Raw genomic sequence first — 25,223 nt, 5'->3', positions numbered from 1 at the left:
AGTCATAATTAAATCATAATAGATCGACTTCTGGCCCTATTTAGTCTCATTTTGTTCAGTTGTTATTGTTATTAATGTTTTTCGAACTGAAGTTTTGAACTGGAATCAAAACGAGGAAGTTCTTTGGATTTATGTCTCATATGTTTTCCCAAAAGCAGGTGTATGTATACTATTGGTCACAGCCAGCGATTATGCAAATCGGTTGCTATGATAATTACCGTACACCAAGTGACAACTCTCACCTTGGTTTGCGCACACAGTTATCATTTATCATAGAAACTTGCAAAGTCTATTGATAAGACAGGAACTTCAATCCTCCCCCCCCCCCCCCCCCATGAAAGTAATTGCAAGTCCAATGAAACATAACCAAGTTTTGATGTGTTTAGGATAAATTTCTCCTTTTAAAGGGACGGTACAGTACTGCTGGATGAGGTGGAGATTCATGTTTTGAACATGCGTAAGTGAGGTAATGAGAAACCCCTTATGAAATATGAAAGAGCATGTAATTTTAAGGATTCAATATTTATATTTGATGGAAATTGGTTTTCAAATGGCTGAGATATCCAAAAAGTGATAATAATAAAAGACGTACTACAGGCCATGCCTTTTATTAGGATCTCTAATTGTTTCACCTTGTTTTTGGATATATCTCAGCCATTTCAAAACCGATTTTCATCAAATAAAGTTTGGATACCCCTTGGGATTGCATGCTTTTTGACATCTCATAGAGTGGTTTCTGAATATCTCGCAAAACGTTAAAAGCTAAATCTTCACCTCGCCCAGAACTGTACACACCCTTTAATTTTATTTTGAAAACAGAAATTTAGAAAAGATCTGTGTGTTGGTATATACGAGACTTGTGACACCATATGGGATTATCATCTTGTCTAATTTGCATATTTGGTACTTCCTAACATCAGTGTTTCATGAAAATGTGCAATATCGAAATTCCATGACATTCTTTTGATAGGCGCAATTGCTTGTTTGTTTGTTTTTTCAATTGAATTTCTACGGGTCATTTTTTTACTGTTTAATTTTACTTTAATAGAAAATATCATTAGAAATACCATTATACAGTTGTTTTATACATGTGCGCACATTTACCAAAAACTATCATGTTCATTGATTAATTTGTTTTCGCATCTCCAACAGAATTACATAAATGTGAATTTTTACAGAAAATATTAACATGTAAGTACATGTATTACAAATGTGCATGCATAGGCCTACCTAGTTATACACCTGTACAACTGTAGGCCTACTTAACCCTCTGTCCGATATATCTATCTGACATGACTATGATTGCAATTGTATGATGGCAAAATGTGCCATACACAACTGTACTATGCTGGCTACATAATTATATGCAAACCCAAACCTGCTCTTGACAGTTTGACTTCGATTCCTAGTGCTATAAAACATGGTACACCAGGCATTGATTTGTGTAAGCATATAGTGTACATACTGTATGCATAGATGTATACGTGCTCACACACACTCTCTCCCCAAAACACACCTGTATACAGAGATATATTCCTGAAGACTTTGTTTTACAACTTTAACTGACGATATTGTATTCAGATATGTTAATGTGAAGTTTGCTTTGTTTTTATGTGTGTGTGTGTGTGTGTGTGTGTGTGTGTGTGTGTGTGTGTGTGTGAGTGCATGCATGCTTGTTTGCAGAAATACCAGTTTATGATCTAGTAAGCCCGAACTTCCCTAGCACTATGAAGCACGTTAAAGGGATAGTACAGAACTGGTGGAGATGAGAATTGGGCTTCTAACTTTTTGCAAGATACCAAGAAAACACTTATGAAATCATTAGTACAGAGCGTACCATTTTAAGAGGAATTCAAAGTTTATTTGATGAAAATCGGGCTTGGAATAACTGAAACATCCAAAAACACAGTAAAACAAAGTGATCGTAATAAAGTGTGGGTCCCACACTTATTAGAATCTCTGTTTTGGATATCTCAGCCATTTCAAAACCAATTTTCATCAAACAAACGTTGAATTCCTCATGGAATTACATGCTCTTTCATATTTCATAAGAGGTTTCTCACTATCTCACCAAAAAATTTTAGAAACCTGAAATTAGGTCTCAACCAAAACTATACAACCCTTAACAGTTGGGGTGAAATTTAACGAGCTATAATAAAAGTAATAAAAGCACAGACAGACAACTACTATAAACATGACCTTTGAATGAAGGCGTTCTGGAAAATAATACACATACCTTATTCTCGACTCACTCTTTTATTTTACTATATGTGAGTGTGACAGTAACTGTTGGGTAGTGGAAGAATCCACTTTTTTTTTTTCAATATGCGCTATTGTAATTTTGTTCACATAATTTGTTTGTGTTAACAGAATACAGAAGTACACTATGTCAAACTCAATTAAACCAATTTGCTCCTGGAAGCACATTCACTTAACAGACACAAACAGGAACACAACCACATTCAAATAAATGGTCACATACTTATGTAGAAATTACAATTAATAGTTAGTGTGAGCACCTGTCTTAAAAATGGAATAAAGCATTAGCTTTTGCCTGACATGATATGAACTTGCTAAGATGCATGATAAAGGTTGGAACAGAAATAAGATGGATGCATACCATCCTTTGCAAAATACACAACTCATGTAGAAAATGCAGGTGATTCATCCTCAACAGCCATCAACTCAGCCACTCAAACAATGGGACATACACATCTTGTCCTTGGCAAGCTGAATCAGTAGCCACTCAGAATATCAAACACAACTATAATGTAAGGTCAAGACAAGAAAACATCATTCACATTCAGAGTCAAGTCTCATTTTATTTTCTCTGCACAAGTCTCCTGCAGTCGAATCAAAAATGCAAACTCGTACGACAAACATGAATTTGTGTCTGAGAGCCCAAACATACTTTATGCACCTCAAGACTTTAAATATATGTAATGGCTGCTACACATACAATAAACTATATTCATACTATAACCAGATGAATGTATATTTCAATGTCATTCAATACATACATCTGAAGGGTAGAATCATTCAAAGCCAAATGGGTGCAAAAATAACCTTTCCTTTCACAAACTGAAGGGGGTGGGGCAAAACAAAATATCCTCTTGAAGTTGCTCCTTTTTTTTAACCTAAAGACACCTCAACTTCAATTCTATGGTACTGGCAGGTGGTACTGTCTTATCATAGTCTGAATATATCTTTGATGGGATTAGAATCCTTAGAAAGTATTTTCACACTTTCAACTCTATCTGGAAAGCATGAAATGAAGCCGTGTCAAATATCATTTTTGATACCACATGTATAACAAAATATGGTATGTTTGAATGATGGGGTGGGGAATAAAAAAACAACATAACACATGTATACAGCATTTCATATTTGGCTTCTGCAGAATGGGCACTACTTTTACCCGATGCTTCCCACTACACAGACTTTGCATCATATTTTTTTCCTGGGGAAGTGACGAGGAACATCTCACGCAATAATTAATTCTGTTACATGGACTGAGTGCTGTGTGGTTAGAGTAGCTGGTCGAGGTATGGCGTGTTGACCAGGTTCCCAGTCGCTCCCATTGAGGGCTTGCCGTTGAAGATGCGCTTCGCAACCTGCCAAAAGAACAGACACGAGGGAGAAGATGTAACTGCTGTTAACAGTTCTCTAAAAGAATGAACTGAACTTTTCCCCCAGCATTTAGTGCAACCTAAACTAGATGGAAACATTTGTGAAAATCTCAAGGCTTCCCTCCATATAATCAGATTCAGATGAAAGAAAAACAAAATTAATCAAAGTCAGCTTGAAAAGAAAAAATATATTCAAATAAGTTGGCTACTTAGACATATTTGCAATATGCATTAGAAAAATATTATTTAATAGCGCCATCAAGATTTAACTGAAGCAATTCTAAACTCAGAAATATATCTATTCAAGCCTGAAGTAGGTGACACCTGCAAATAGATTAAAAAGAAAGCAGGAATCCATTTTACAAAAACTTGAATGTTCCTGACTGCCTAACTTTTTATTCTTACTCCAAGGCCACATTTTGCAGACTAAGCTTTTCCAACAGTCAAGCATCAAGGTGGGTTTTACAAATTTAGTCAAATTAATGGATAATTTTCACCAAAGATCATATGGCGAATTATTCCATTTGGATTCCCACAAAATGCAATTCAACGCTTGATCGAAATATAGTTTGTATGCACTGCAATTTCCTTGTCAGGAGCACCTCCGGCAAATATCCTGGTCATCGAGATCAACTTGTCCTGTCAGAGTGGATGGAATTTGAACATGCTAGTAAACTGGTCTATCTGCCCCTCCCCCTCCCCCCCCCCCCCCCCCCCTCCTCCCAACCTGGATACAAGTGGCTCACCCTCGATGTGTCCTCAGCAGTGATGCTGTCGATGGCTTTGAGGACATCAGCACACCCAGTGTAGGAGCCTGTGTGAAGTGCCTGGAGTGCCAGGTCTTCCAGGAGGCCATCTTGGCTCTCAAGCTGCATGCAAACGGCAGCCTTCAGCTGGTTCCTATGAGGCAGCAATAAAAACGGCAGGTTAGTGAAGAGGAGAGACTAGTCTGATCACTTACAGAAGTGAGGAAGTGAGGAAACAACTTCCCACGTAAAAATGAATGAACATTTCTCATCTTGTTTACTCTGCATCCTCCTACATTACATAGTGAAAACAAGGCCAAAGTAAGTTGGATCATGGATTAGTGGACAAAATCTTTTTGTAAAACTGACAACGTGGATAGACGGAACAGATGAAAAACAAACTGCCTCTTGCATCATAAACAGCAGAGGCTGAAAAGTAGACCTTCAAAATGAGGAGTGAAATGTATTAAAAAACTTCCAAGCATTGTATAAAGTGGAGAGTGGCTTACTTAGCTCTCTGAAGCTCCTTGGCATCAACATTGCCTTTTGTCATGGCTGCAAACTGAGACATCACAGCCTTGAGCACCTTGGGTTGGAAAAAACAAGAACAGAGACATTCAGAGATAGTGACTACTACTGCAGCAAATGAAGTTTGATAATGAAAAAGTCCCTGAATCAAAATATTGGGAGAGTGATATGCTGGCATCATGTATTCTGATACAAAAACAGTAAAGAAATGTACGAGACATGCTTTAGACACAGTGATGAATAGATAAAGTTGTGAAGGACAAAATTATTCATCTTGAATAGGCTTCGTACTGACCGTCTCTTACAAGATGGCAAGCATGCACTCATAAATTTGCCCTTAACTTGACGATGATACTTGAGACAATTAAACTGTCTCCAATATTTTTTTCCTATTGATTTTGCATCACTGTTCACAACATCTTGACAACCTATAGCTGTAACCTTTGAGACAGATCAAGACAATTAAAACTTTAGCTGAAATGTGTAGGTGGAATAGTCTTCAGCAGCAAAAATTCAATAGAATAAATTTCACTAAGGACATTCATCAGGATAAACATAGGAGGCACACTATATTGTAAAGCTGGAAACTTACTGCTGCCATATCGCTGGGTTGAGTGATGGCAAAAACTCCAAAAAGACCAGAGTCAGAGTAGGGCAGGTTGAAGCAGTTCACCTGACATAAAGAAAGACAGGAAGAATAGTAACTCAAACATACAAATCAACAAATATGCAAGCAAACAAACATTCCTCTCAAACATATATAGTAATACATCATAATTTCACAGAATGACACATAGGCCCTCTGAAAAGCCAGGTACTGGAAAGCAAATAAATTTAGAATCACAAAATCAGACATTGTCATTGTATCATAGTAATAATAGTAATCATTATAGTAATAATCATGGCAATAATTGAGTCGAGCACTCACTGCATGCGGGAGGGAGGTGACCTTGGCTGCAGCCTGGGCTGTGCGTGCAGTGGCCAGGTTGCTGCCACGCTTCACGTAGGGGGCGCTGCCCATCATGTGCTGCAGCAGACCGGTCACCAGCAGGTCTTTGCTATCCAGTGAGGCGCCCTCTACGGCAAGGGCAGCATAGGTCAGCGGGCTGTTGCAATGGTCCCTCAGTTCTCCACCTGGCATTGGAATCATGGAAAGACAATGCACACAATAAATCTGTTGCTTTCATCTTCTGCTCCCATTACACCCAACTTCCTCTTGATGGTTGAATTTTCCTTTAGCCTATTCAATATTACGTTCAAAAAACCCCCAGACTTTGTACACGACGCATGATATTCCAATATTATATGCAATGGATTAAATCTGACACAGAATGTACATATCATAAAATACAGCTCATCTCCGTCTTATCCAGTAATCCCCCTGACAACTAACAATTACACCATCCAATATATGTCTCTCAAAAATGTAATGTGCAAGATTTCTTGAAAAAAAATAAATCATGAAATTAACTTGATGACGCAGACCAATGAGAAACAACAAATATCAAAAGCACAGTCAATCAAGGTTGCGAAGGATGGCCAAGTTCATCCGGAACACAAAAAGCAGTAGTGAATGGACAATCATTCTTGCTACTTTCTTGACACACACTGAACAGTCCATATCTCTTCAGATTATCCAATCAACGCTCTGAATGAGTAGCTGCCTCACCAATGTATCTGGCCTTGTTGTCCACAGTATCTCCACGTGCCACTGAGAATGTCTCGCCAAAGGCCTTGAGGTCATTGTGGTCCACACCTAGGTACAGAGAAAGGAGGCAAGCAAAACTAATGAAAATTTGAAAATTCACAACTAAGCCCACAAATCATTCATAAGTTGCCTTGTAAAAGTTTACTGTAGTCACAACCTACAACTACCAATACATTCATGTACACATCCAACATTTGCCCCTTAAAATATTGTCTATGTCAATGACATTATTCTTTATCACAAAACTCCTTTATCATTTATTGGTCTCTTATTGGTAAATTTGACTCTAATATAGAGGCATGCAAAAGATGTTACAAAGACATGACACTCTCAATCCTTATTCCAAGAAAAGCGCTGAAACAGAAGACATTATGAAATATCCAAATTGCTATAAAAAATCCACTTAAAAAAAAAACAAAAAACAAATAACAGGAGTGGAAGGAGGAGGAGGAGGAAATCTGGGTCTTGTGAACTGTGTCTTCGCTTATTTGATGTGGCAACTAAGGAGGCATTCACATGCATGTGAAGCAAGCAATGACAGGATTGTGGAGCAGCAGCTGAAGGCAAGGATTAAGCGCCTTGATAAAGGATGCAAAAGCTTGGGTCTTGTCCACTAACCCAGAATGGCTCTTACATTTTTCAGCGAGTCTCCTCTTTGGTTCTTTTTTAAATTCAACATCAACATAGCCACAAGGTGTATGAGAGATAAAGAGCAAGAGAAAGGGGGGGGGGGGGGGAGGAGGAGGGGCAACTGCAACTGCATACCGATGCCAACAAGAGCCATGTTGTCAGCAGTGAAGCGGCTCTTGACGTAGTCAGTCAGCATGCCCGTGGTGAAACAGTCGACCATGTACTCTGGAGCATAGATGGATCGGCCAAGCGTGTCACGGTAGGCTGCACCATGCAGTTGCTCCATCACACCTGGGAAAGGTTGAAAGGTTGAAAGGTTGATAGGTTGAAAGGTCATTGTCACTGAGTCATATCTCTTGGAACATCAGAGTAAAGGTCATCAAAAGTGCATGAAAATACAAGTACATGTATATCATTTGGATGTACTCACTGGCAAATACTGACAAATGTATGGTAATGCAATGGAAAAGAATGTCATTTGTTAATCCAGCATGCACCTGATGATCAACTAAAATAAAAGATCTAATATTTCTTACAAACACACTTCAACAATATTTATGACATTCTCTCCTCTTCTGTGCTGAATGTGATCCCCTAAATCACCAAAGTTGATGAGTTATTTCTCCTTAATGTCATTATCATAATTAACAAAATAAAGCAACCATCATGACATCCAGTCTTTATCACTATTAGACACTTACCAAGCTGCTGTTGATCGTTGAAGCATGCGAGATCAAAGAGCAATCTCCCCTTGTTGTCGGCTATCTCCCATGGTCTGAACTCCTGGCCTGTGGACACATTCCTGAGGTAGAACACCCCTGTGTCTCTGCAGACAAGATTTGGTGCATTGATATGAGGAGTTTGTTTATTAATATTCCAAATTTTAACTTGAGAAAATACACAAATATACACAAATTTTGCTACCATTCATGATTATTCATGATTACCATACATTATGGTAAATTTGGGAAGTATTAGTATTCACTAAAATAATCCAAACTAAAGCACAGAAGATATCAGTCCATTCATGCTGTCCTTCTTCCTTTTTTTTTTGGGGGGGGGGGGGGGGGAGGGGGAGGGGGAGGGGGAGGGTGTGCAATTATAACCACAAAGTAAATCTTAAAATTCAGAGAGAAACAAACATGAAAGAAAACCAGATGAATCAGTTTATCTTCTTTAGAGAAACCATTCCCTAAATGAAGAGAATCAACTTTTTTGTGACTTTCTGCAGATTCAGTTAATGACGAACACTTCAACACCACCACTAAAAACATTTGCTAAAGTGATCCCTATTCACCTCCTGCAACCCTACACCAGGGACAAATACATCTTTTGACATCCCCCCAAAACAAACAAACAAACAAACAACACACAATACAATCATTTTCTAATTTGGGGGCACTTACAATCAAAAGGCAAAGATAAATGTGCTATTACAGTGCACTTCCGTTATAACGAAATGCTCGGGACCAGCGGTTTTCTTTCATTATAACGAAATTATAACCGAACAAATACAATATATAACGAAAACAAGGAAACCACGCATATTCTGTTTGCTGAATACTCATCATACACTGTAAAGATATGTGAAATGGGATGGGATTATTGTATTACAATATCAAACACAAGTTCCCCTCAGAAACTGTGCGTGACACACGGAGCGAACACACAGTGATGTGAAGTGTTCGCCCATGCAGAGACGCTATAAATATTTGTTCTGCTACGTATTTTCAAAAGCAATTCGCATTTCGTTAAAATGGAGCACATTTCTTTTGTTTTTATTGTCAGTTGCGCTCCAAAAAGACTTCGCTATAACGAACATTTTGCTATAACCGTGTTCATTATAAGCAAATTTTGTACCATAGACTTTAATGGTGATAATGTTGGGACCAGAAGTTTTACTTCGTTATAATGAAATTTCGTTATAACCGTGTTCGTTGTAACGGGAGTGCACTGTATCTCTTTATCTCTCCTCTGCACAAGTTGACAGCTCTCAGAGGATATAACATTTTAATATGCTACAAGGATCTATTAATGTCTCACAAATCACACATAGGTTCATCTTTACACTAACGGCAACTACAAAACAACATATACTGTACTTGGAAAAAGCAGTGAGAGAGAGAGTTGACTGGACTTACAGGTGGTCTCTGAGGCATTGCACACTGTAGGTGATGTGCTCCCTGGTGGTACTCGTCTCCAGTGAGGCACCCACTTCCTCCAGGCCCCGAGTGATGCTGAAAGTGGTGGCTCCACTCGTGGTCTGTCATCAAGGGCGAGAAGGGGAGAGGGGTGGTGAGACAAATTGTTGGAAGTTGGGACAAAAAGTAGTGTGTTTTATGGATCATGAAGCAAACAGGAATTGTGTGCTTAAACTAGTGTCAGGATATAGTCTTGCCAAAGAGTGGAAAACAATCATCCTGAGAATTTGGGGGCATTCCTTCTGATTCACTGATCAGCTGGCTGATAATGAGTACCTGCACTTTTTCTTGAGAATCACCAAGGAACTACAGCTACCACATACAAACACTGGCCTTCCTTCTCCATGACATGAGGAAAATTCACAACACCTTATGTGATGTGAAGTGTGCCATGCAAACAAGTTGTTGGTAGCATGTCTTTTCCCTCCTTTTTTCTGCATACTACTAAGGGGTGACACTGAAGTACACAGTTTAACTAATATTACTAAAAACTGCCCTAGTTTTTACCTTAAACATTTATAGGATGCATTCGTGGATTGCCTCAAATTGCTAACCTTTGACTCAAATTAACCATTCATCCAGTTTCCAATATAAGAAATTGAAGTGTACTGCTGCTTTAAATTCTGTTTATCCAAACTGATATGAGTGCTACTCACTAATCTAGAGTTGCTCTGATTGATATTGAAGAATTCCTTTATAATAAATGGGAGCTATCTGGGCACATGGAAGAATCATCTCAGAAATTTCTCAATAGTGTAATACAGTGAAACCCCGTTATAACGAGGTCCGTGGGACCGGCGATATTACCTCGTTATAACCGGTACCTCGTTATAACTGTACGCATCAAAAACAAAGAAAAACATAAGCACGACATCATACACTTGTATACCCGTCAATGAAACTATAAGAACATCCTTTGCGTTGTTATTACATGATAATGGATCATTTGTACTGAGATAATAAAGGGAAATCATTTGTGAATTAGACGAAAAAGCAGGGGTTGAAATAAGTTAATTCTTCACTGTAATTCGTGTTTGTTAATTTTTTTTTCTAAAACTGGCGCAAATAGAGTAAAATACAGGCGCTGTTTACGTATTAAACTTGCCAGGTATTTTTACACTGTTGGTGCCCAGCGGGAATGCGATGATTTCATGAATCATTTCGGCTGTATAATCTTGTACAATATATATGATTGTTGCGCTCGAAGGGATTAAAAATGCGTTCTTATTTTCTTCCGAAAATCTCTTCGCGATTTGTACATCCGTTCTTGAAAAATATGCAACAGGATTGAATATGGAAGGTTACGCTGTGATCCTTTTTACCCAAATCTATACCCCATAAACCATTCTGAAAGAAAGAAAAATCTTCATGGTGAAATGCGCTCGAAGGGATTAAAAATGCGTTCTTTATTTTCTTCCGAAAATCTTGTCGCGTTTTGTACATCTGTTCTTAAAAAATATGCGACAGGATTGAATGTGGCAGGTTACGTTGTGATCCTTTTTACGCAAATTTATACCTCATAGACCATTCTGAAATAAAGAAAAATCTTCATTGTGAAATGCAGCGTTAAAATCGTGATAATGAACAAACCCGGATCTATTCAAACTAATAAATGCGTTTGTTTCTTTTTCTGATTTAGGTTAACATGCATTATTCGACTAATTTTTAAACTACTGTTACCAGGCGAGAGTAGCATACATGCGTTGTTTACCGTTAACTTGCGAGGTATTTTACGCTGTTGGTGCCAGGCGGGAATTCGGTAATTTCATGAATCATTTCGGCCGTATATATAATTTTATACAATGTATGATAGTGGCGTCTGAAGGGATTAAAACTGCATTCTTTATTTTTTTTTCGAAAATCTCTTCGCGTTTTGTACATTCTTGAACTGTTGAATGCGTTTTTTTTTTCTTTTTCCGAACACCGATTAAGTGTAGTAACTTGCGTATAATTCAACTATTTTTACGCTACTGTCCCCCGGCGAGATCGCTATGATTTCATTAATAATTTCGGCTTTAATCATACACACTCATATTTGAATTATCATTTGTTAAATGATAATGAACAAATCCCGATCTATTCAAATTAATAAATGCGTTTGTTTCTTTTTCTGAACACCGATTAAGTAAGTTAACATGCGTTATTCTACTATTTTTACGCTACTGTCACCCGGCGGGATCGCGATGATTTCATTAATTATTTAGGCTTTACTCATCCACAATCATATTTACTAACCAGCAAAAGAACTGGAAGTTGGAACTAACAATGGAAAGGATATGATGATGAGTTGTAAACGCATTCCAATTGTCCATTTTTGGCCACAAGTGTCGCTACATGGAAAGTTTTTGAATGCGTTATCTTTTTTTTTTCTCATTGCGCTGTGGTCTTCCCTAATATCACGCACGCGTATCTCGCGAAAAAGAAAATCGAATGATTATGTTTAATGATTTAGTAGGAACATCGGAAGGCATTCCTGTGTCTTATCGCGTGATTTAGAAGAAAACATGGAAGGAACAGTTCTCTGCAAAACGTAAAAAAGACGTGGATAGCGTGAATTCGGTTTTCAGTGTTTCGTTTGTCGCGTGTTTGAAAGCGGCAATTTAGTCAAGAAATGGAGCCTCGTTATATCCGATCAAATTGCTTATGTTTTTCTTTATCATGATGCACCAAAATTTTCCTCGTTATAACCGGAATCTCGTTATAACCGAACTCGTTATAACCAATTCGTTCTGCCATAGGTTTACACGCAAAGGAAAACGGGACCGACGCGATCACCTCGTTATAAGCGGTTCCTCGTTATAACCGAACTCGTTATAACGGGATTTCACTGTAATCATATGTAACACTGACCATGAGCACTCCTTGATATCAAACAGTAACACTTACTGTTCTTTATGAGGTCATGATGTGCACCAGGGGGCATTTCATGAAGCATATTGTCCGACAAAGTTGTCGTACAAACTTGCTCTCAGCCAATAAGATGCAAGGATTCAAGTAGCTTGTAACACTTTGTCAGAAAAATATCCAACCAAACTGCCTCATGAAATGCCCCCCTGGGCACCGTTTCATGAAAGTTGTCAGCCGTGACTAGTTGTCAGTTTCTGACAATCACCATAGTAACAGTCAGACACCAGAGCTTCTCAGCCAATCAAAACCTAGGATTTATTGCAGTTGTCAGAGACTGACAACTTGTCAGGGGGGGCATTTCATGAAGCATTTTGTCCGACAAAGTAGTCAGACAAACTTGCTCTCAGCCAATCAGATGCAAGGATTTCAGTAGCTTGTAACAGTGTGTCAGAAAAATATCTGACCTAAATGCTTCATGAAATGCCCCCCTGGGGGGTGTTTCATCAACGTTTGTCAGTGCTGACAAGTTGTCAGTGCTGATAATCACCACAGTAACAGTCAGTGACCAGAGCATCTCATCCAATCAAAACCAAGGATTTTGCTGAAATTGTCAGTGCTGACAAATGTTGATGAAACACCCCCCAAGTCTGACAACTTTCATGAAATGGTGCCCTGGCACAGGCAAACTTAAGTTGTTTCATTATGCCTTGAAATGACATTATCACTCTTACCAAATGGCTGAATGCTCGAAGACAATGTGACACACCAAGATTCTCTGCATTCTCATAGCGGGAGCCAGCTTTCACGATGACAGCTAGTCTGGACACGGGGGAGTTATTTTCCAGAGAGGCTACCGTCAGCCCACTCGGTAACTTTGTCACCTGCAGTCAAGAGGCAGAAAGGTATGTGTCACATGGGTCTGGGGAAATGGCATCAAAAAGACTTACTAGGCGTTTTCACATCAGCCCGATAAAAATCCAAGCTCGAGATATTTTTCACAATCGCAAATTAGCGCTCTATTTCATTTTCTATTCACATCAGCCCGAAGAGAATTAGCCCGAAATATTTTTGAGCTAATTCGACAGCTGAGCATGCGCAAACAGTGTCGGGTATACCAGTAGAGTGCGTGCTTTCAAAAAAAAAATTACCCGCGTGATCGCCATCACACACGCTAGGCATGATGGGATGCATCGCGCTAATTTCTTGAGGCGATTTCACATTATCAAATAGCGCTCTAGTTTGCAAATTATCCCGCTATTTCGGAAATTTCCCAAGTTGGACTCAAGAAATTTACTCGATCAATTAGCGCACTAATTTGTATTCACATTATCAAATACATGTAGCCCGCTATTTCGTGATCGGGTTAATTTCCCAAGTCAGAAAATAGCGCGCTATTTCGAAACATCGGGCTGATGTGAAAACGTCTAATGAGTATCATCTTCTTTTGTAACATGTCCAGCACTTATGCAGAGTTCCTTGCACTCTACTCTGTAGTAAGAGAACAGGAAGGATGCTAGTAGGTGAGTTGCTACAATAGGATGCAGAACCATTCACAATTAAATGTGAATTAAATGAGTACTACAGATATTCTTTCATCTATCTTGCATTTTGCCTGCAAGTCTAGAGTCAAGTAGTTTTCTAAAATCCCTTTAAAATGATTTCCCCTTTTCACTACCATCCTTAGTTATATGAAAGACAATATCAAATTAATGCATGTGAACACAAGGTTAGATAACACAACAGTCATGTCCACAACAAATAACAGTTTGTACCAATGAAATATCTGATAGCAGGAAAATCAATCACACAACTGTCGCTAACATTGAGCTTTCATGGATCTCTCTAACACAACAAATTTTTCGTGCAGTCATATCCTGCATGTGCAATTGTCATATTTAGTATCTTTGTCCAACCTGTTCAGTGTGTTTGTCTCACAATATCAGACTTGGTTGAAATACATTTTCATTCAGAATTTGCACTTGGTTTTTAATAAATCTGTAAAATCATTCAAATGTTTAAAATTTAGAATTCAAAATGAATTTCAATGCTTTATTCAGTGAAAAACTAGTTAGGTTCAGTAAAAATAGAAAGTAGTTTCTCATCCAGATATTTGGAGAGAGGTGATGTAGGAGGTCCTTACTATTTGATATCTTTCACATTTCACACTGACTGTCAGTACATTTAGATAAACCTGAGTCTAAGGACTATTAGATAGGGATGTGCCCAAATAACAAATATAAGGATTACCAAGATTACAAGCACAGAGAAGTTACACAACAATAACGGCACATACGTGTAAGTAACTTCATAAGACTACAAGCACAGACAAATTCACACACGACAATACAACATGCAAATTTAAGAATGAAACTCTTGCAAATTCTTTGTAGACCCTGATTTGCATATCTGATTTGCATACTGAAACTGTTTCATCAGAATCTACATGCAGCATCATATAAATAATTTTTCTACAACAATAAACACATCTAAGGGGACAAAATCAGTAATTATAATGTAGAGTTTCTACCACCCCTTAAAAAAAACCCAAACAAACAAACAAAAAACAAAAAAAAACACGCTATTTTGATACATAAAAAAAGAAACATACACGTTGTATCAATAACATTGCTTTTCATACTGTACCTGGACATCTTGCCTCTCAACTTCTCCCTGCCTTACCTGAGCAGCAGCTTGCGCTGAAAACCAGCGTCTCTGTGCATAGGACAAATTGTGGAAGATGAACAAAATTTCTTATGCTACGAGCATGGTCTCCTGTTTGCGATTACACAATGTTACTTAGAATATTACAGCCGTGTCTCTCATGCAAGAATGTCTCAGAGTCCGCTCAATTGACAATGGCAGTATCAAACTCCCTTGACATGTCCTCTCATTGCTAAAGTGTGTGCATATTCAGCTCATTTTCATATTTTCACCATGTCCATGACCAATACACAGATGACAGCCAATCAATGACCAATGTACATTATATAATGACATCAGTAAAAATGCTCATTTTAATCAGCTATACGAACTACAATTTTGTACCATAATTACAATGTCATGACAATCTGACAGAAATTGATGAAACAAAAACAAAAACGCTTTGTACAATGTATCCCTACATGTACAATTGTAGATATCTCAAATTCTACTGAACCAATTGCATTAAAATCTCACTACTCCGGATAGACTTTTATTTAGCTTATTTCTGATCACTCATAAATTTGAACCAAATTGGTAATTGGGATGTGCTGATATCAAGGTTGACTTTCACGTCGTCACTCAAAACAACTCTCCCTTTGTGAACGATCGAAGTGTAGGCTGCCTCCATCACTCCACAATCTGAAAATTAAGTTAGCCGTTATTATACGATGACTCATTCAAGTAACCCTGAGCAAAAGATCATTAATAAATGTACAAAAAACAATTATGGCAAGTTGAATAAAGTCAGTTTGGAGATCACACACGACCACACCATGTCCACGCACACACAAACAGACAGACAGACACACAAATATATTATGCATTTGCCATTTCTCAATAACTGCGACTTCTTCAATTTGCCACAATCATCACACATTTTTATTTTCAGCTCCTGTGTTGAGTCCCTTGTTGCACGAGATTTTTAGACAGCTAACTTCAGTTTCAGATTGTGCAGGTAGGGTAGATCTAAGCCACAATCACTCACAAAGAGTGATTTCCTGATCACTGATCCGGTTTAAATTTACGTGAGTGATAACCTGGGCTAGACACCTTACATCATGTATGGTAAGGGTACCACGTATCGGCACCCTGCCTAAGTATCATGGCTGTTAGTGTATTGAAAGGAAAGGTATGCATGGGATAAGTGCCATAAGCTATGAAAATTATGAAAACGAAGAGACAAAAAACAAACTCATAAACACACTAGCAAACTAAACTAAACACGGTTCAGTTACACAACCGCTTAGTAAATTACGAACATGACATATGACTGTGAAATTTGCCGTGTATTACCTATTGAGTGAGGGGGTGCCAATCTTGAGGTACACTAAGCCACGCAAAGAAAATGCATCACACGCACCAAAGTCTAAAATGGCGTTATTTCACTACGGAGATTAAGAATCCAACAGGACGATCACAAGATTCCACACTGCAGTATTTACAGCATATTTGAGGCAAAAGTTAGGCGAATCTGTGTTACACTTTTGGAATAAACAAGCTGCAGATCCTTACAGTGGTGTGGTGATAGGTGGTAGAAAATACCCTCAATCATTCATTATAGATTCTCTATGGCCCATTCTGCTTTTGAGTACAAATAGAAAATCTAACATTGATTGTTAGAACAGAAGCTCTATCCTGTGATTTTGCCATTCTATTTCTAGATCTAGGTGCAATTTGGTTTAGCAGTTTAGTATAAAACAGTGTCAGTGGAATATCTACCGGTACATGGGTACCTATGGATTCTGATACCTATGGAAGATTCTGAACGCAGGCTGAGCCTCTGTATTCAGATCCAGGTTTAATCCTTAAGATGAGCTGGGTCATGACCAGGTGGCGTGGCGTCGAACTTAAAATTTTATGGGTTCACTGTCCCGGAATTTATCCAAACCAATTTCAAAACTGAAGACACTGGGTGCATCTATTAAATTTCTTGGTAAACTATTCCATGGTTTCCTGATACACACGTAAAATGAGTTTCTTCTTGTAGTGGTATGTGATCGAAAAATATATAACTTTTTACTATGTCCTCTTGTGCATTTTCTTTAGTACACCCAAATCAGGCACTACCTCCTGATCATATTTATGAAATAATTTAAAAGCTTCAATCATGTCACCTCTCGCCCTGCGGTATGCTAGAGTTGAGAGTCCGAGGTGCCTCAATCTCTGTTAATTAGATAAAGATCTTATTTCACGTACTAATTTTGTGGCCCTCTGTTGGACATTTTCTAGAGCTAATATGTTTTTTTCAAATAGGGACTCCATACCGCATGGGCGTATTCTAAATGAGGTCTTACCAAAGCTTTATACAGTATAACAATAGAAAATTATCTTTATTTAAATAAACAAATGTGCATCTTACTAAATTCATAATTCTATTGGCTTTGTTTATTTGTTCCTGAAAATGCTGTTCAAACTTAAGTTTAGAATCAACTGTGACTCCTAGGTCCTTACATGAATCTACGTGTGAAAGGTAATGTACATGTTTCCAATATTCATAGTGCAATCATACAAATTGTCTTGGTTGCCAACCGTAAGAACACAACATTTTGGGGGGTGAAACCTAAGAAGCCACTTATTCGACCAAGAAATAAGACAATCAAAATCTTTCTGCAGAAACACAGCATCTCTATTGGAAGTAAAATGTTTAAAAATGTTCGTGTCATCAGGAAACAAATAAATACTACTGGAAGTTACCTGCTCGGGAAGGTCATTAATATACATAACAAACAACATAGGACCAAGCAGGGTTCGAAATTGGCGATGGTCCGCTGGCCATTGGCCATCCAAAATCATGTCGGACTAGCTAAAAATCATAAAATTCTGAAGTAACTAGTCCGTTTGGCTAGCCAAAATATTGCTTCAGTGTCAAAATTGATTCTAAGTAGTCCGCCTGGCTAGTTAAAAAAAAAGTTAAGTGCGACCCCTGCCAAGGTACAAGGACACTCCCCTGGGGAATACCACAAATGACATGTCATCGTCCCGATATGAAACAGCACCATTCAGCATTAACACAAACACGTTGCTTCCTCCCAAGAAGAAAGGATTTCAGCCAGTCAAGCAAAGGATAAGCAATGCCGAAAGACTAGATTTTTGCTAACAATTGTCGATGCGGTACCTTGTCAAAAGGCTTTAACCCGTTGAGGACGGTTTGATTTTGCTACAACACGCATTTCCCATAGACACTTGCCCGAGTATACTCGGGACTCGTCCTCAACGGGTTAATGAAGTCTAAATAAATCACATCAACAGAACCACCTCTTTCTAATAGACTTGTCCACTCATCTAGTTAACTAAGAAATAGTTAACATTGGTTAGTATGTTAAGTAGATCTAACATGTTAGAGTAATTTAGTTGAACGACCCGAGACAAAACCAAATTGGATACGAAAGCTCGAAAGTACATTAAATTAGCGCTCTTTGTAATAATATATTGTCATGGCTAGTAATGGATTACTTTAACAGTCTTCCAACTCTGAGGAGCGGGGCCGAGTTGTAAATGAGGACAGGTGAGCCCAACCGCCTAGTTACTACATGTAGGTTAGGCAGATTTACAATGATTTAGGAGGCGGTAGGTGTTGCAGATGGATACCCCGCAGACTACGTGCGTGCGGCTGCCCACCGCACCGCCACCAGCCAGCAGGATGAACTCGTGCACCAGCCGTGCTTACCGGTTTTACGCAAGCCGGCGACAACCGGCATTTTAGAATTACAACGTTTTCAGTTCTATCTCTTAAAACATTTCAAGTAATTATGAAAAACTAATGGTACATGTTTGAATAATGTGATAGAAATGTAATACGAATAAAAAAGCTTACCGAAAAGTGGAAAACTGTCGGTCTAAAAGTTGCTACTGACATTTCTGAGACGTTCTCTGAGCGAGCATCAAATATGGCTGAACGGAATGTCGCCCTCTAGCTCTGTTGCTCAAGCTCTAGCTCTGAGCATGAGTCGAGTAGACAACGCGAACGAGCGCAGTGCCGGCATGACCGATAATTTGAAGGTTAATAATAAACCCCTTACCGGTACTTTAATTAAGCTCTCAGAATACCGATTTGCTAATTAAGCTCTCAGAATACGGCCCCAGGGTGAGATGGGGCTTCAGGTTTCCAACTTTGTGTGTGTGTGTGTGTGTGTGAGATACACTGATGAGAAACCTCACATGAAATATGAAAGAGCATGCAATTCTAAGAGGAATTCAAAGTTTATTTGATGAAAATTGGTTTTGAAATGACTGAGATATCCAAAACAAAAAAGCGATCCTAATAAGCTATTGCAGTCTGCTGTTCTTATATAATTAGGCTCTATGGTCAGTCAATATTCGAATTGGTCTATTGGGCTATCAATACACTCTCTAAGGATAGGGTTGAGGAAAATAAAGAGACCATACCTCCCCATTCTATGCGGAACATTATATTTTGCTCTAACTAGCCTATAACTTGCTTTTTCCCCCACAAATTATTTTTCCTTCATTGCTTTCATAAACGTGTAAGACGCTCAAAACGGGGGTGTTCTTTCAGTTACTTTTCTATCCGTGTGAACAAAAGTCATAACATATTAGTATTTAAAAGCGCTAAGTCTTTGACAGATAAGCAATGATGTTGTGCGCTTGATAGGTTGAAACGTGATTACAATCAATGTCTTTACTCACAATTGGAAAAAAAACCCCACACACACATGATTAGGCATAATATGCAACTAAAACAAATCGGGGCCTAGCTAATATTAATAGATAAGGTGGCTCTTTTCAAAAAGTCTATAGCTAAACTTTCAGTTGAATATTGTTCTTTCTTCTTCCGTTTCATCTATTTCTTTTCTTCTTATATTCTCCTTATATTACATATTTTGTTTCCTCCTCCTCCTCCTCCTCCTTCTTCTTCTTCTTCTTCTTCTTCTTCTTCTTTTCTTTTCCTTCTTCTTCTTCTTCTTCTTCTTCTTCTTCTTCTTCTTCTTCTTCTTCTTCTTCTTCTAGCTTCTTCTTAATTCTTCTTCTTCTTCTTCTTCTTCTTCTTCTTCTTCTTCTTCTTCTTCTTCTTCTTCTTCTTCTTCTTCTTCTTCTATCTAACACATATTAATATTACAGAGACTGCATGCTTATTAGGAAGTTAGAAAAACATTGATGACACATAGCAGCAAACCAGAATTTTAAGTTGATCTTAGCTTTGGAGATTAAAGGGTGTGTACAGTTCTGGTCGAGGTGAAGATTTAGCTTTTAACGTTTTGTGAGATATTCAGAAACCACTCTATGAGATGTCAAAGAGCATGCAGTTCTAAGGGGTGTCAAAAGTTTATTCGATGAAAATCGGTTTTGAAATGGCTGAGATATCCAAAACAAGGTGAAACAAAGAGAAACTAATAAAGTTGGGGCATGTCGCCTTTTATTATTAGCACTTTTTTTTTTTGGATATCTCAGTCATTTGAAAACCAATTTTCATCAAATAAACGTTGAATCCTTCTTAGAATTACATGCTCTTTCATATTTCATGAGAGGCTTTTCATTATCTTACTTAGGAATGTTCAAAACATGAATCCCTACCTCAACCAGTACTGTCCAGTCCCTTTAACTTTTTTTTTTTTTTTTGGGGGGGGGGGGGGGGGGGGGGGGGGGGGTACCCTCCCGAGCTAGCAGCTGGGAGGTTTGGGCTCTATAGGCTCGCTCGCTAGCCGCTCGGGATCGATTGATCGGCAGAATCGAATCGAATGCATGCAGGGTTGGAATTCAAAATGGCGACACGAGTGATCAGTCCAGCTAGACAAGCCTGGAGGAAAGGTGATTGTAACCATCCAGACAGTACTGGTCGTTATTTTTTTTCGAAATGAATTGATTTTCCTAATGCAGCTCTATATTTCTGGATCAACATGCTGTCACTGAAAGTTTCCAATATGAGTTTTTATTCTGTTTTACGCTGCTGTGTATGGTTAGCTGAGATTGTACAGTCCCACATGTTATATTCTGGCTGGATGGTAAAGACACACGCGTGTGGTTGTATACACTGCCTAAATTTAAACACGTTTCTATTTAATAGCTAGGCTTGTTAGAGGTCTATAGGCCTATAGACCTCTAACAAGGATCTGTAGCTTGTTTATTCCAAAAGTATAAAACAAATTCGCCTAATTTTTACCTCAAATAGGACCCTATGCCATAAATACAGCAGTTCAGAATATCGTGACCGCCCTGGCCCTGTTTTGATTCTGAATCTTTATTGCAAAATAACGCAATTTTAGTTCATGCGATCCATTTTCTTCGCGTACCTTACCTTACGATATAGGGTAATGATGATAGGTGGTAGTAGTACCCTCAATCATACACCAGTTGCATCACTTGTGCATTTGCATCTCCTCGTGCCAAACCAAAATGCTGATTTCTTTATTCTCTTGCAACATTTTTTATCGTCTTTCCATAGGTCTCTTCCCTTTTCTCAAGTTTGCGTGGGATAAAGAACCAGTGATTGTTGTATCATGTGTTCTTGGCTCAACATGTAAGTAAATATGCATAATCATCTGGTCATGATCTTCATATTTATTAATTCTCATTCATGACTCGAGAATGCAAGGTTGGGTCAATTTCATTCTTGTCTATGTTGGTATCTTTAACCTAATTGGTCTAATTTAATTTACACATTTAATAGTCACAGGTAGTGCGGATCTAGCGAGTTCTACTAAGATGCACTTTCATTGTCAACTAAAACTGTTCTTTTCCACAGCCATGCTCTTGTATTTCTAATGCATTTTGTTCCACTGTCCTGAGCATGAGACATACACTGTAGTTCCATTTACAGTACTCGCCCAACAAAGTAAAATGAGTCTGCACTTTCTGCCTGTCTCCACATTAGAATAATGTAGACTCCTGTGAGTTGTGCTTGAACTCCTCAAATTCTGAAAAAGACTTTTTATCTTTTATGCAAACTGAGTTAGTAAAGTTGAGGAGTACATGTATTTGAAATACAATTTACTCCTCAATTTTATAGCTCAAGGCCCGGGGGGCTTGTGCATAGTTCCAACATCCCTCTCTTTATTAAGGCCCATTGCAATATATTCACATAAAATGTCTTCATTCTCTAAAAGTAATTCCTTGCCATTTTTTGTTTGTTTGCCTGATATTTTTATTTTGTGTGTGTGTGTGTTTAATATCTCGGACATACATAATATGAGTACATGCCCATTGTGATAGGGTTTGTTGGAATGACATTGAACTTCCATGACATAGTTTTGCAGGCAAAATGAAGTAACTTGACATACAATATTATGTGTTGAAACACGATTTTACTGCATCATGCTGTTACTGATGTTTTGGCTTTTTGTACTTTTTTTTTCTTTCTTTTTTGTCAGTGCCCCTAACATACTTGCTGTTTCCAAGATCCTACTGGGAAAAAGTTGCAGCTGAGAATAAAGCCATCCCCAACAAATATCCAAGTAAGATGATCCTCATTCACATGTAACGAGTGACTTAAAGACCCAGTAACATGAATGGGGAAACATGGGTGGTCTGATTGAATCAGTCTTCATTCGCTGCCCATTGGGGTACTGTAAAAGTGGAAATTTTCGCGGTGTTGAAATTTTCGCGCAACCAGAAACTAGCGCAAAAATAAAAGCACGCGAACATTTTTGCGTGCTATATGTTCCAGTAGTTGAGGTCTTGATTCCGTGTAATCAAAAACATGCGAAACTCTTCTTACCCTGCTGAGCGCGAAAAATTAGTCACGCGAAAATATCCACTTTTACAGTACATTTGAAACCATGAAAAGCACCCATCAGCCATGTGTCAGTGAATACAGGCATCTGAGTGCATGCTCCTCAGTAACTGTCGACTCCACTCAAAATTCTTTGCCTATTTGTGTTAGTTTACGTACTTATTTGTACATAGAGATCAGTGATATAGCTGTCCACAATTTGTTATGTGAATTCGTGATTATGCTGTACCTGAATTAGACCTACCTTCCCACTCCATGAATTCCTTTACTACTGGGTCTTTAAGTGATTTTTGTCATTTTTTTTGTGTGTGTGTGTATGTGTGTGCTTCTTTTGACTTACCGGTACATAGAAAGTTGTAATGTTCAGACCATTACATGTACTTGCTTTCTGGTGATATGTATTGTAAAGTTATTCCCCCCCCCCCCCCAATAAAAAAAAAAGAGTATATATGTAGATAAGGACAAACTATTTGATTTCTAGTCTATACACTCTGTATGTCCATTGATCACTTCAAACTGATTGTATTGAAGCACTGGGGACAGTACATTTGGATAATATTGTTTTTTTGTTTTTTTGCATCTGTTATTTGTAATTTAAAGACACTCGGTCGTGGCGAGTGGTTTGTGCGGCACGGAGGCGAACGCAACACGCTGCCTCCCCCATTCTGTATCAAATGTAGTGACCCCCGAATGAGAATAGCGCTGGCTCAATGGGTCAGCGAAAATACGGTAGGCTACAAGAGAGCTCCCTGTGCTTATCTCCTAACCCAAAATGGCTGTCCCAGCGAGCCACGAGAGCTTCCGAATGGACGCACACTTTCAGTGCGCATGCGCATGAAGAGAGGCCAAAAGAGACACGCGTCTTCTTGCCTCTCTCCTCCAATCACCGCAGCTCGCGGTGACAATATTTGTGTATGATGCGTACACACACACGCACACACACACACACACACACACACGCCGCAGCGTCTTCTGGCCTCTCTCCTCCAATCACCGCAGCTCGCGGTGACAATGTTTGTGTATGATGCGTACACACACACGCACACACACACACTTGTCTCAGTGGTAGCATTGTCCCACACGTTTATGGAGATAGCATTGCACAATTGCATGCACAAACTTCGGTCGTTCGGAGTTTACGTACCATTAGGGATGGCGATCGGCTGCCTTTAAGGCACCAGTGCTCCATCAGTTTGACTCCACAAACTGCCAAGTGTAACATACATGTGCCGCAGATATCATGATGTGACGTAGGCCCTATTGATTCAGCAGAAACTAAAGTAAAGATTAGTCATACTGACTGATAATTAACACCTCTTTATCTCTTGGTTTATTATCCCCCCCACCCCCGTTTTGAAGGGAGAAACCCTTCAGACCACAAGATAGATAACAGCTATTCGTTTTCGATCATTTAGTGAATACAACTAATGGTTTCAGTTAAATCCTGTGATGAAATTGTGTATCCTCATCTTTTTTCTCCTTTGAAATAAGAGATGAGTTGTTTCAGCAAACAGATGACTTGTTCACACCTACTTTTCAATTTTCTCCACCCTTATCGCCTGCAGCACCAATCCGGTATGTGGAAGGGAAAACAGGAGAGCCGACAACAGTATGACAGCACACCAATATGATTTTTTTTTTCTTGTTCGTAAGAGTTGAGGCCCACATGGATACCTTTATACATAGAAATCAAATCTATTTCAGTTGTTTTCTGCAATGAGCATTCATGTATGAAAGCATTTGGTCCAAAGTAACATGGAGCTCTGTTTATATCTCCATTTGAAAATAGGCAGGAGTATCCATTTGCTGCCCTTGAAGATGGTATTTTGGCATGATAAATCTTGTATTGCAGATTTTGGGGTCATTATGCAGCAGTTTTCCAGGACAAGCAAATGTAGTGGCAGCTGTAGGCGTATCTGCAAGATTTCAAGTCTGCAAAAGGCTATTTCAGATGACATCCCAGTTCTGGTCTTTTGCATAACAAATATTTCTGACTAAATGTGCGATAAAGTTGTGCTTTAAGGGAAGTCCTGCAAACAACTTTTTGATTGAAATAATAGCAATTGGTGCTTCGTGACCTGAGGAACACAGGCACAAAGGATTACTCATGGCCCAACAGAGATAAAAGCTGGGAGGTTGCCTACCTTCGTGTGCTTGTGTATCCTCATTGATTTCAGATGGCTTGTTGTTTGTTTGGACTCAATATGTTGGCAGAAGCCATGTTGATTGTGTAAATATATAAAGTTATTCGATGAGCAATTTGTGAACATGCATTGTCGAGTTTGTGTAGGGATCACAAGCTTTTTGTTGAAGCTGTGACTTATGAAAGCTAAAGGACCATGTCGTTGCATGGGAATTATTAAAGACTTGTGACAGATTGCTTACTTCAGTGAAACTCTTGATTTTGCTTTCTTTTTCTCCTTTGCCCTTGTCTCAAAAAATGTGGTAAGAGAAGTGCTCATGTGTGTCTGTGTGTTTATAGATCATGGACCATTGCATTTGATTACAAATACACTACCAGTTTTCTGTAGACACCAATACTAA

The 25,223-nt window shown here is 38.7% G+C and overlaps 2 protein-coding genes across 2 annotated transcripts; one reads left to right on the top strand and one right to left on the bottom strand.

Moving 5' to 3' along the window:
- Positions 1 to 3,493: 3,493 nt before the first annotated feature.
- On the bottom strand, positions 3,494 to 18,690 carry LOC139710322 (cytochrome b-c1 complex subunit 2, mitochondrial-like). Its single transcript, XM_071622239.1, has 12 exons — positions 18,616 to 18,690; positions 14,933 to 15,001; positions 13,021 to 13,170; positions 9,383 to 9,504; positions 7,943 to 8,067; positions 7,377 to 7,532; positions 6,573 to 6,659; positions 5,832 to 6,037; positions 5,496 to 5,576; positions 4,885 to 4,961; positions 4,376 to 4,529; positions 3,494 to 3,614 (listed from the first exon to the last, which is right to left on the bottom strand). The coding sequence occupies exons 1-12, from the start codon at positions 18,688 to 18,690 to the stop codon at positions 3,528 to 3,530; spliced, it is 1,389 nt and encodes a 462-aa protein (XP_071478340.1). The 3' UTR covers positions 3,494 to 3,527.
- Positions 18,691 to 20,711: 2,021 nt separating this feature from the next.
- LOC139710327 (NADH dehydrogenase [ubiquinone] 1 alpha subcomplex subunit 3-like) lies at positions 20,712 to 24,793 on the top strand. Its single transcript, XM_071622252.1, has 4 exons — positions 20,712 to 20,758; positions 21,393 to 21,467; positions 22,318 to 22,401; positions 24,245 to 24,793. Exons 1-4 carry the CDS (start codon positions 20,713 to 20,715, stop codon positions 24,292 to 24,294), a joined length of 255 nt encoding a protein of 84 aa, XP_071478353.1. The 5' UTR covers position 20,712; the 3' UTR covers positions 24,295 to 24,793.
- The last annotated feature ends 430 nt before the right edge of the window (positions 24,794 to 25,223 follow it).

The sequence above is a fragment of the Diadema antillarum genome, unplaced genomic scaffold, assembly GCF_040938485.1.
Source record: "Diadema antillarum isolate AM-2024a unplaced genomic scaffold, OU_Dant_1.0 seq00001521_RagTag, whole genome shotgun sequence".
Lineage (NCBI taxonomy): Eukaryota > Metazoa > Echinodermata > Echinoidea > Diadematoida > Diadematidae > Diadema > Diadema antillarum.
This window is presented reverse-complemented; position numbering and strand designations above follow the sequence as displayed.

Excerpts from the sequence above, each read along its gene's own strand:
- LOC139710322 (XM_071622239.1), bottom strand. The coding sequence starts at position 18,690 with ATGCCGGTTGTCGCCGGCTTGCGTAAAACCGGTAAGCACGGCTGGTGC. Across the intron at positions 9,505-13,020 it reads TTCGAGCATTCAGCCATTTG|ACCACGAGTGGAGCCACCAC; the intron begins GTAAGAGTGATA and ends CCTTGATGACAG. Across the intron at positions 4,530-4,884 it reads AAGGAGCTTCAGAGAGCTAA|GAACCAGCTGAAGGCTGCCG; the intron begins GTAAGCCACTCT and ends GCTGCCTCATAG.
- LOC139710327 (XM_071622252.1), top strand. The coding sequence starts at position 20,713 with ATGGCGACACGAGTGATCAGTCCAGCTAGACAAGCCTGGAGGAAAG. Across the intron at positions 20,759-21,392 it reads TAGACAAGCCTGGAGGAAAG|GTCTCTTCCCTTTTCTCAAG; the intron begins GTGATTGTAACC and ends GTCTTTCCATAG. Across the intron at positions 22,402-24,244 it reads CATCCCCAACAAATATCCAA|CACCAATCCGGTATGTGGAA; the intron begins GTAAGATGATCC and ends TATCGCCTGCAG.